At 44.3% G+C, this 12,367-nt stretch overlaps 1 protein-coding gene across 1 annotated transcript; it reads right to left on the reverse strand.

Annotated features, from left to right (window-relative positions):
* Nucleotides 1–4,576: 4,576 nt before the first annotated feature.
* klf11a (Kruppel like factor 11a) lies at nucleotides 4,577–11,717 on the reverse strand. Its single transcript, XM_082507050.1, has 4 exons — nucleotides 11,567–11,717; nucleotides 7,560–7,781; nucleotides 6,528–7,332; nucleotides 4,577–6,433 (listed from the first exon to the last, which is right to left on the reverse strand). The coding sequence occupies exons 2-4, from the start codon at nucleotides 7,746–7,748 to the stop codon at nucleotides 6,138–6,140; spliced, it is 1,290 nt and encodes a 429-aa protein (XP_082363176.1). The 5' UTR covers nucleotides 7,749–7,781; nucleotides 11,567–11,717; the 3' UTR covers nucleotides 4,577–6,137.
* Between the last annotated feature and the right edge of the window lie 650 nt (nucleotides 11,718–12,367).

A 12,367-nucleotide genomic window follows, 5' to 3' on the forward strand; every position in this document is an offset into this window, starting at 1 on the left:
AGTTAGAGATGAGTTTGGCTATAGGAGGGAAATACAACAACCTGGAGCTTCTGCCAAACAGTGGAGATAATGCTGGACTTCAGATTGAAAACAGCCCTTCCAGATCCCATTTTCCCGCTTGCCTGCCAAATGAGTAGCCATTATTTCCCAGTACCTAAAGTGGGAGCATCAACAACAGTTCCCTCATCACGAAGGAAAGCCATGTGTGCAGTAGCCAAAGCTCCCAATCCAGGAGCATCTACCACTGACTGGTCAGCATTCTTTAAATCTTTTCTGTACTTGATGCAGAAAAACACCAGTGTTGAGGCATTTTGAGAGTCATTTTTATATTTGTCATTAGACATGAAAACAAGAAGCCACATCAGAAATATTCTGCTCCAAAGGTTTGTTGTCAGATTTCCATCTGGAGAGGGGTGTTTGGCTTCACCCCTCTCCCTCCAGTGTCTCCTCCCTCCATACCCTTGTTTTGTTTTGCAAATTGAAATATTAAATGTGTCATTTATTGAAGATTTGGGGTTGATTTTAATCTGTTTGGGGGTAAAATAAATCCTCTGAACCCACCTTTTGAAATCATTTGTGGATCACAGTATTTTACTGCTGAATAATATTCCCCCCATGTGTTAAGGTTTACATGGTTTTTGTTCAGGTTTTTAATGTTATGTTTACTTTTCTCCAGCGCCCACTGGTCATTTGCCATAACTGAGCCAGATTAGGCTCATACATATCTGCTCTCAGGGGTAATACTTGTGATTATGTCATAATCGTTTGTTTTATTGTCCTGTAGTGCGTTTAATACCTCACATTACCACATGGCGTCACTGTTTCCCCGCCCACGGCCTCCACCAGACTCCACTGTTTTTTCTTCTATTTTTACTTTATATTTTACTTTGGCTCCAGCCGAATGTCGGTCAGTAAGACAAAGGGGCGGAAACCATTCCACACAGATGACACGCCCCCTCTCACGGGCCAAGTCATGACGACGTGTGCTCCCATTGGTCACACCCCCTCAGCCCCACGTGGTGATTGGATGGCGGTTGCTACCTGGTGGTGTGGGCAGAGAGCGCGGAGCTCGGGTTGTGTAACTCTGCTGTCGTGGAGCAGAAACTTCACACACGGAGGAAACGAAACTGTGAAGCCGGAGAATTAACCTCATTTATCTCCACACAGCGCAACGAAGCCGCCATTTTGCCCAGTGAAGGACTTAAAATCAGGAAAATAAAGAGGACTGGCTGTGATTTATTTAGGAATGCCGCTGACTGAACACGGTGGGCGTTTAAAATGATCCAAAAAGACAAAAAATAACAACAAAACATACGAGTTTCACTTGATATGTGTGAGGCTCATTTTTTATGCATTCCTCTGAATGTATAGGAACAACAATCAGAAAAGTGAGCGTGAATGTTTGCATGTGAATGAAATGTTTCATTTGTAATGTGATATTGGATTGTGAGCATTAGCTAACCTTCACACAGAAGAACCTGTGTTAGTTTAAACAGTTTATTATTTATTAGCAGTAACCTTTATAAATGTCCACAGGGACTCTGGTTATGTGCCATCCACAGGCGTCTTATTGACAGCTACGATGTTTGAAGAATAACACTCTTATTAACGATGTCGAGAAAAAGAACTACTCTACCCAGAATCCTAAACTCAAAAAGCAATGTCTCTGATTGGTACAGGGTGCTGTTTCCATGGAAACGTTTAACAGCAAAGTCAAAAAGTGGGCACTGCAGTCAGGAACAAAACGCAGCCCCAAATACAGTTACACACAACAGTAAGTACACAAATTACACACTGTATTTTGTTTTTACTGAAATCAAAAAAATTATCAGAGGTCATTCGTTGGGATGCATTTTGGGATGAGCAGTTCCAATGGTCATTTTTTTTCCCGTCCCTTTCCTTTGTTTTTCTCCTGAGCGCCAAACTTTATACCGGAAATATATAAAAGCATTGACTTTGTGGTGTCCGACTTGTTTTCACATAAAAATAAAAACATTCAACCAAATCTTCTTTTTCGGTCCTGCTTTGAGGGTTTTCTTTGTGTGGTGTTTTCAGAATTACCCTACAGTCAGTTTTAAACAGTTGGATATTTCTGACCTGTGGATGAAGCCAGTACTAGCTAGCTTTATGCAACGCTAACCTGGTTATGTCCTTAATGCCAATTAATGCTTTAATTTTTTGTGCCCAAACTATTTTTAAAAAGTATTTTAAACATAACATAATGAAGGAAAAAAATGTCCATCCCGGTTTTCCCTCCAAGGCACGAGCGATAAGCAGAGTTCTGTCCTTTCCTTCTAAGATTCCTAATTATTTAAAGTAACACTCAGGTATGCCATTCAGCGTGTTAGTACGAGCTCGGGAGCAGCTTGGGAGAACAAGAAAACAGAGACTGCTTTAGGTTGCCTTCCCAATCGACTCAAAGGTTTATTTAGTACATAACAGCTTATATAGAGGAAAAAAAGGTTCGTGTGTCAGCAAGTTCTCAGTTCAAACCGGTACAGACCAAATAAGGAAACGTCTTCCTGCCTTGTGAGCAAAGAAGTATCCTTTGTGTAGTTTATCTCTTCAGTTACAATTTATGATCATCCCAGCAAAATACACTCCTAGACATAGAATACAGAGTTCTTTCATTAGTGAATTCTGAAACAAACCACCTGGCCTTTAACGAGCCTTTTTCTAAGAGATAAAGAAGGGAGGATGGGAGTAAGGAAGTGGTCTCGTCTCTGTGGTATTTTCGACCTTGGGGTACCAGCCTGTGAGTCTTACACATTAATTCTTGGGTCAGAGAGAAAGAGAAAAACAACTATTAAATGGGCCTTATTGAGTAACTCTTTTCTGTATAATATCACAATAAAACAATATCCTGTAAATGCTACCATGGTATCAAAATATCACAACACATAACATTTAAATTTGCTATAGCAAGCCTAAAATATATATATTTTATAAGCAATCTTTACTGTTCTATTCTGTTAATCTAATATTACAACATTAAATATTCCTTTAATTTGTGAAAACATGCTGATGTCGTTTATTTTTTACCATTTTAACAGAAACATTACACAAGTGCGAGTTAGCCTAGAACAGGTGCTAATTTTCATGTATTAATGAGGTTTAAAATGTTTAATAGTTCAGCCAATAACTGAGCTTTACAGGAAGACTATTCCTGGGGGGATATAAGTACACACACTTATCTCTCTCATATATGCCAGCTAACATGGAGACTATCCATCCAGCTGTCAGAGAGTGAAGAGATTCACATTCACATTCACAGCTTTGGCCAAGAGTTACCAGTTAACCTAAACCACATGTGTGAGGAAGCTAGAGAACCCACCAAGGAACAGGGAGAACCCCGGCTGGTGCATTCAAAGCCAGGATCTTCCTGCTCTGAGGCCACATCAACTCCTTTATTGTACAGTTTTGTTTTTAAAGCCCACCAGCCATTTTAAAACTCAAGATGGTGGCCATTTTAAAGATGGCTGTCCACTGGCAAATGAAAAAATAATTTTAAATAAGTAAATTAGACTTACCTTTTAATTGATCTTAATGTCAGATCATAAAATCACATGTTTGTATGTGTAGAAGTTGAATTTAGAGGTCATTTGTTTGTTTGTAAGGGAGGAAAGCTTTTTAAGTGGCAGGAAATTTAAAATCCAACTTTTAAATGAGTTCATCAAATGTAAGCAAACACAGACTCTTAGTGTGCAGTTTAGCTCTCAGACATGCTGTGTGACAAAGGCCCAGCTGCTGTGCAACAGGCAGGAAGACGAATGAGAACCTCACTCCGAGATGGGGAAAAGGAGGACAGTTGAGCAAGATGAGAGATTATTTTTAAAGGTAAGCACTGCAGAGCAAGTGACGTGTTAAACTGGAAATGTAAATGTTTTATGTGAACATAAAATACATTTTTTAAAATCAGATATTGGATCTGTACAGGATGTGCAGCTGCTGAATTATGTTAAACATGGTGAAAAACAGATTGAAGTATGGTGATTACATACAGACAGGTCAGTGCAGCTTGTGGTGGAGTTTACACACCAACAAATCAGACATCAGTTTATACTGAGGTCAACAATGCTGATTATTCACTGAATTCACTCACTCGCCTACATGCAAAGAAACATCCAGTATGGGACTTTACTGAAAAGCTACACCTGACCTGAGGGTTCCCCTCCAAAAAAAATGGTAAATGGTAAATGGCCTGTATTTATATAGCGCCTTTAAAAATCACGGTGCTTAGACTGGCTCAAGATTTAGAGCGAGATGCTAATCACTCTGAGGTTCCTCAGCTACTGCATCCATCTGAAGAGTCCCTGAGCAAGTTACTGAACCCCAAATACCCCCGGGGCATCCACGTGGATTTAAAATGTGCTGCATGTTTACTGTGGAGTTGGATCAGTAACATGAGCCAGGCTGGAGCAATGTGCTTCACTGCAGCGTTTTAGTTTTGCTTAAAACACAGACGCCAAGTACAAAATTCGACTTTTAGTCAAAAATCACAAAAGTATTGATGAGTAAAGTTTTTCCAGCTGTTGAAATTCTCAGTGAAACAATGACTGCAGACAAACGCAAAAAACAGCTGGTGCCAGCCTCGTGGTAACATTTTATTATAAAAGCCATTTTCTTCACCATCACCGTGGTGTACAGGTAAATGTTCGAAAGAAAAAGAAAAGGATTATTTTAATATAAGCTGTTATTATTAAGAATAACATTTAATAACATGAGGTATTTTTACTGGCTACACTATGGGCCAAATCAAACTATCAAAAACAGCACTTTCCTCAACGAATGTTTATTAAATAATAATAATAATAATAATAATAATAATAATATTAACAATGATAATAAGAATAATAATAATAATGTGTAAAGCAAAGATAGTAGGTAGTATCACAGTAATGAATACTGTCCACAGACTCTTAAAATATTAATATCTCGTACTGTGAATAAATGTAGATTGGATTACACATAACACTCATATAGATATCAAGATATTTACAGTATTTACAGTCAGAACAGAAGTGGGCTAAGAAGCATGATACTGAGGCTTTGGCAAACAATAAGAGTGTACACGAGTCGCTAACAGGTCGCTAACGAGTCGCTAAAAAGACGCAGCCGTGATGGTACACGGCGGGGGAGAGAGAGAGAGAGAGAGAGAGTACAAAAACAAGTGAGATTCAAAAATATTCCAGTGCAACATCGGCTTTGTGTGGATGTCTGTGAGTGAGTAGCAGCCTGGTGCCTTCAGGTCCTCCTCCTCCTGCGGCGGTGTGTTTGTGGATCGTGGGAATAAAATGTCCTGAGAATGGTGGAGAAAGCTTGCCGTCCTCTGCTGATGACGGCTATGTCTACGTTAACAAAAGTAACAGGAAAACGGCGGCACTCAGATCGTTCAACTCTCGGCAGCATGAACATAGAAAAGAACTGGATTCATCTGAGCGCCTCCTCCACTCGAAGGACGGCCTTAAACTCCTGAAGGGACCTGCTCTGCTCTCCTGTCTGCGTCATACATGTGCTGAAACTTCAAACATGGGACCAACAGGGTTTTTGGGTCTTTTTGGGTTTTTTCCTGTCACTTCTGTGACAAGCTGACAGCAGCTAGTGACAGATCTCCTTATATAGAAGAGCAATCACTTCCTGGTAATAAAGGTCCTTCAATTTTTCTCACAGTGAAGCTGATTGGTCGGTTAAGGACAAAACGCCCTCGTTCAATGGCGCCTGTTTCCTGAACTTCCATATACTAATATAGCTTATCTATAATAGTAATATAGTAAATCTACTGTTCTCCCCTCAGCAGGCTTCCAGACCCTGGCCAATGAGAAGCCAGTAAGAACTGAGCCATGGCGTCTTTTTTTAGAGAGATCATGAATGGATGGCTTATTTTAAACTGCCATTCATGCTAAGCTACCGTTCAGAGCAGGAAGTGAGCAGGACAGGTCCCTGTAAAATGTGTCCAGGTGTGTCTGACCCTGTTCTGAGGTCGTGTAAACGTAGCCGAGTACAAAACATCGTCCTGATGTGGTGGGCGGAGCTGATTGAAACAACCAGTCACAGTCACTCTTTAAGAGTCTGGTCGGTGTTTGGCCCCTCCCCCCGGGGCTCCTGAGATGGCCCTGTGAGTGACACTAGTCTGTTAGTTAGTTGGCAGCAGGAACCAGCATGCCAACGGGAAGTGCCGGTCCTCTGTTCTGACCCTTTGGCAGGGCGCCTTTGCTGAGGTCTCGGGTTTCGCCGGGCCACGATGACGGCCTCTTGGTAGTCATGTGCCGTCGGGCGTGTTTGGTCAGATGGTCGCTGCGCATGAACCGCCGTTCACACACGCTGCAGACAAACTTCTTCTCACCAGTGTGCGTGCGGCGGTGGCGGGAAAGCTCATCGGAGCGGGCGAACCGCTTGTCACAGCCCTCCCAGTGACAGCTAAATGGCTTCTCACCTGTGGAACAAGAGGACACGTAAGTGGTTAGCTCATGTCTATAAGACAGGTGAGTGTCTGTCTGTGGTTCTCCTTCCCCTGAGGTGACTCATACCTGTGTGTGTGCGCAGGTGAGCCTTGAGGTGTGAACTCTTGAAGTAGGTCTTTTTGCACCCAGGGAAGGTGCACACGTAGTCCCGTCTGCGAGAGAAGTCTGCCTGCGAGGTGCCACTGTTCGCTCCTGACGGCATGTAAACAGGAGCTGGGGCGAGTGGGAGGAGCTTGGTGTTGCCCAAGGTCATGACGGTCTGCGGGCCTGGTTGTGGCTGGGGCACGGGTGGCTGTGGCACCACAAACATCACAGTCCCTTGTGGCACGGCGGAGCCCAGCAGCAGCGGCTGGGCGAAGCTGGAAGTGGGAGACTGGGGAAGGATTGGCTTGGGCCCGCCCGGCCCCTGCACCTGAACTGGGGCCTGGACGAAGGCGGAGATCATCCCCGTTCGGCCGTTCACCGGGAAAACCTGGCAGAGCAGCGGTGAGGAAGACAGCGAGTGAGGTGGAGAAGCTGAGGCGGGAGGCGATGGGGGGGTGTCGGGAGTTGGGGGAGGGTCGTCCTTCTCCTCTGGAAGCGTCTGCAGAAGTGGTGGCAGAGGCTGCGTGGAAGTTTCTGACAGCTCGGTGTTGGGCAGAGGAAGGCTGAGGCTGTCAGCGGTGTGGCGGATGACACTGGTGGCCATCGCTCTGCTGGGCGGAGCCACACAGGTTGACTCTGAGTGAGGTGCAAGTGCTGAGGTCTCTGAAGTGACGGCATGGGGGTCACTGTGAAGGGCGGGGGAGGGTAAGTGTGGTTTGGAGGCGATGGTGAGGATGGGGGTTGCAGAGGCCTCGGCGAAGCTTGGACTTTGAGGCGGAGTTATACACTGAGAGAGAAAGCAGGTGTTAGACAGACGGATCCCAAATGCTACGAATTCATTCACAGAAGAAAATTACTTAAAACAAATTAAGTAGTTAACTAAATAATGAAAAACCTAGAAAGAATTTTTTGTGTTACATTTTTATAAATATGGTAACGATGTGTCTGATGAGGTCATTTAGTCATGCGTGTGCATTTAACATTTTCTAACGTTCTGACTGTATTGGTTCTTACCAGCGAGGAGAGGGCGATCAGGTCTTTTGGTGTATCTGTGCCCTCCGAGTGGAGTTGGATAGAGTCACAGGAGTCAGAGGTGGGCGTCAGTGGGCGGGGCTTGTGCGACCTTTGACCCCAGAAGCTCATGCTGACGAGCGCTTCGGCAGCCTCCAGGTCATGGTACTCGACGTACGACTTCTGCTCCATGGCTGCTGCTGTCTGTCTGTCCACACGGCTGACCTGAGAACAGTCGAGAGGTCAAAGGTCAGTTTTAAAAGACTTTAGCATTTCTCGTCACTTTAATCGGATTATTTTCTGTGATTTTAAAGCAAAAATCAGCTCAGAAGCGCAGAATTACGACCAAATGGCGCTGGTGGCCCGGAGAGTGGGGAGCCCGGGTTCGAGTTCGACCCGTGGCTCTTTGCCGCATGTCTGTCTCTGCCCCATTTTTTGTTTTGGGGCGATCGTGGCTCAAGAGTTAGGAGTTCGCCTTGTAATCGGAAGGTTGCAGGTTCGAGCCCCGGCTCGGACAGTCTCGGTCGTTGTGTCCTTGGGCAAGACACTTCACCCGTTGCCTACTGGTGGTGGTCAGAGGGCCCGGTGGCGCCAGTGTCCGGCAGCCTCGCCTCTGTCAGTGCGCCCCAGGGTGGCTGTGGCTACAATGTAGCTTGCCATCACCAGTGTGTGAATGTGTGTGTGAATGGGTGGATGACTGGATATGTAAAGCGCTTTGGGGTCCTTAGGGACTAGTAAAGCGCTATATAAATACAGGCCATTTACCATTTTGAATGCTGCTGGAGCCTCTGCTGGATGTTAGAGGTACTGCAGTTTTTGGCACATTCAGCTACACTCTACCCTAAAAGCTAGAGCCTGAGTGTGTTTAAACCTGATTCAAAATATAAAAGTAAAAATTTAAAACACAGGAAACATGAACAAAGTTCCCAGACGTTTGTTAGGTTGTTATTTATGAGTCTCTGCAGCAATATTATGATGATGGAGTAAAAGTAACCTTATTTTATTATCACAAGTCAAGGATCATTTGATTACACTCCGCCCACCTCCGCATGGATCAATAGCTGGTTGCTATTCGTTTCTTAAGTGATGACGTATGAACCCTGCTTCCGGGTTCAAACTGCTGTGTGTTTATTAAGCTGTTGTCTTTTTAACATATTTTAATGTTTTGTATCTTGTTCTATTTAATATGAACAAGACCCAAAAATGGTCAGTAATCACTGTCGGTCTCTGGGTTTTTATTACCACTGTAGCAACTTTTAAACATGGAAGCTAGCGAGCTAACTCCCTGCTAACTTCAAACTCCGTTAAACTTCATAAATTCAGTTTTCATGGATGCCCGGATGTTAAATGTAATTGTTACACCTGGTAAAGAAACCACACTGACCATTTTATTGAACATGAAAGAATTTAGACAGTTTTTAACTCTCAGTTATGCCACAGTGTTCATTTGACTTTGGGACCTGAAGCAAAGTTTGGACCCGGAAATGGCTAATAACATCAGACTTAAAGACTGAATTTGGTGGGAGTTTCCAAACATATGTTGCCAACAGGGAAGTTGCAGAGTGTCCTCTCGTGGACAAGTAATCGTTTCTCCCGTGTCTTCCTTACTTTGATTTATTTTTCGGCTGTTATACATTCTGATAATGATATATTGGGAAATAGCCAATATCAGCTTCACAGGTATATCAGTCATGCTCCAATCAAAGCCCACTTTCATCTGACTGGACTGCTTCTGGAAACCTAAAGAGGGGCATGGGTAGAGACATGGGCAGAGGGTAGTTCAGCCACAACCAGCTGCTTCTTCTGGTCTCATCGAAGTTTCTGTTGGGCTTTAGCTACACAGGCAACTTCTGGAAGCTAATTGAGGGTGATGGCAAGCAGGCAGTGGACCGTCTTCTTTCTCCCATATGACTTAAACGCACTGTTAGTGCTCACTATCCTATAAACTGTTGAGCGTCTGCCTCACAGCCCAGCTTCTTTTTCTTTCTTTCTTCCTCTTACTCCACGGATAAAGCCAAACACCTCCCATCTAATGACCAATGATGTCACAGTTTTCCCACCTCCGGCTGAGCTGCATCTACCACATCAGGAAATAAATTAATTAATTAAAGGGGCGAGAACTGTAGATGGGAGGTGACTCGGGGACAAAGGGCTCCTGGCTGCTTGGCTGGCATCTGCTTAGCAGCACGTACAGGATGGGAGGAAGAGGGGGAGGAGGGCAAGCGAGGGGCGAGAGATAACGATGTAAACAGAGAGAACAGGCGGAGGGGGGGGGGGATATAGTGGGTACACCCAACCTCTCACCCTGCCTGACGGGGAACCTCACTGCACCCAGAATAGATTGCGGGAGGTGCTAACAAAAATAGGAGAAAAAAACAAAACAAAACAAAAAACCCCCATCATGAACAAGCCCCGCCCACTCCTCCTCCCACACTGACATGAACCAACTCTCCCTGTGAGAGAGAGAGATAGAGAGAGGAAGCTCCTGACAGGAAGTATAGTTGGACAAAACAATCCGTTTCAACACAAACACACACAGACCCCGCACTCTGATTCCCCACGACCACAAAAACACACCACACCTATTGACAGAGAAACAACAAGGTTTACTCATAAATGAACGCCGCTCGCTGCCTTTAATGTGCTAATAATCAACTGGGCTCCACGATTAATAACACCTGTTCCCCGACACACTCACACCTGATTGAGAAGCTTGGGATGCATTTATTGCTCCAGACACACTTTCTGTTTTTAATTCTGAGATCTTTTTTTCTGCGTGACTCGGATTGATTCCTGGTGTGTTGTCAGGTTTCTCTTCCTCTGCATTTTCTTTGTGTTCAGTGCAGATTTCTGGGATGAAACTGAGGCTGAGTCTGATTCACACAGTCAAATCGCAGGAAAATCAGAGACGCCACATTAGGATTTATTTTATGGAAAATAACTTTAACTGGTTTTTAGAACAAAAACACACAGAATTTTACACGTCAGCTTCAGGTGCAAATATTTGCTTTACACTGTTTAAACAGGTAAAACATGCACTCATGAAAACGTGATTATTTTAAATCAGCAGTAATGAAGCAGGCGTTTCCTATTAGAGCCAAATGCAAATCAAAATGAATGTAAATGATTTTAACATTTTATTGAGTCAGTGACAGTGAAACCGATCTTTAATTACTACAGTGAGCTCAGACCAAAGAATCTAAATTCATGAGAGTCATCAAATTAATAATAGATTATTTTGCTCAACAGGTTTACAATTAACGGATTAATTGTTTAGTCAAACCAAAGAAAATATCATCTGATCATTGTCAAAATAATTAATTTACAGTCACATTAAGAGGATGAAAATCAATTTAACTGTTTAGCCAAAATATTAAAGGAAATGAAAAATTTGCATGATCAACATCAAAATAATCAAATTAATGTCATGTTTAATAAAGAAAAACAAACTGGCACACGAGAGACTGAAACACACTTGCAAAAACAAACTTAGACAAAAAAAAATGTACTAAAAAATTTAAAATCGGATTAATCAATTAATCTGTGTTAGAGAACAGTGAGAACATGCCAGGTGAAACTCAAACTACTGGCTTCACTGTCACAAGCCAAAGAAACAAACTGAACACAACGACGCTGAGAGCCGCTCGAAAATATCAAAATCAATCAAATCAGTCAATCCTGTCCGGCTAATTAATCGACGACACGGAACCGAAAGCATCAACTGTACCAAAACAAAGAAAACATCTGTAAAGTTTCTGCAGCGGTGAGCGATGCACTGCAGGGATGCAACTGTTGGTACTGCTCACGCGCGCGCGCACACACAGGAGTGACTGGGTTCACTGTGACCTCAGATAAACCAGCAGACAGCGCCAACACAGCCCAGCCGAGCCGAGCCGAAACAACCCGACCGGGGCTGCAGAACCGCTCCGTCCCCGGACCCCGAACCCGGAGGTTCTGGAGCCCCGGGCGGTACCGCACAGTTCTAACATTCCAAGTTTCTGGAAACTGACCTGACAGCAGCGAGGCTGAGTTGACGAAGAGAAAGAGCAGACGGAGGAGTGGAGAAAGGGTCGGCGGCAACTCCGTGTACAGCTACTGGAGCTTCAGTCGGAGCGCTGAGCCGCTGCCAGCAGACTGGCTTCAGCTGAGAGCACCGGAAAAAAAACAAAAAACACAGAAACGAAATTCAGAGCGGTCTGGCGGGTGGTAACACGCAGCCAATCAAAGTCAAAGGTGTAGCGGGCCGCGGCCAATCACGGGCGAGGCGGTGCGTGATCGCTACGTGAGCGTCACGCGATTGGCCCGCGGCGGGGTGCGTGGCTGTCGGGGGGCGTGGCCGCGGAGTCAGCGGTGTCAGAGTAAACCCGGTGAACCCAGCGGCGCGCTCGAACTGGGGGAAAGGTTGGGAGGCGCGAGGCGGGACCGCGGGGACGCGCGCGACAGGCATGTAAACTGCAGATGGAGTGAAAAAGGAACAAAAAAGGACAGGTGAAAGCAGGTAAAACCGAGGAAAACACACTGCAGACACACGGCCACACCAGAAACACCGCGTCACCGGCATGTTTTTAAACGTTTACGGTTAAAATCATGGTAAAACGTTAGTAAATACACTGAGTGTGGAGCGTGTTGACTGTCTCAGCCTCTCTAAATATGGAGTATCATTAAGAAATACCTGTTTATTCACACTCATTTACCTAAAATACAACAGTTATGGTGCATTTACACTATTCTATATTTAACTGAAAACTCAGAATCTTATTTTTGAGTGTTTTTAATGAGGTCTTTTCTGTCAAACACAGGCACATTTACTT

Source organism: Aulonocara stuartgranti (genome assembly GCF_965226115.1).
Source record: "Aulonocara stuartgranti genome assembly, chromosome: 15".
Lineage (NCBI taxonomy): Eukaryota > Metazoa > Chordata > Actinopteri > Cichliformes > Cichlidae > Aulonocara > Aulonocara stuartgranti.

What these genes read in the sequence shown, in the direction of transcription:
- klf11a (XM_082507050.1), bottom strand. Translation starts at nt 7,748, where the DNA reads ATGGAGCAGAAGTCGTACGTCGAGTACCATGACCTGGAGGCTGCCGAA. An exon ending in TGATCGCCCTCTCCTCGCTG is followed by an intron (nt 7,333 to 7,559) that starts GTAAGAACCAAT and finishes TTTCTCTCTCAG; the next exon opens with TGTATAACTCCGCCTCAAAG. An exon ending in TCACCTGCGCACACACACAG is followed by an intron (nt 6,434 to 6,527) that starts GTATGAGTCACC and finishes CTTGTTCCACAG; the next exon opens with GTGAGAAGCCATTTAGCTGT.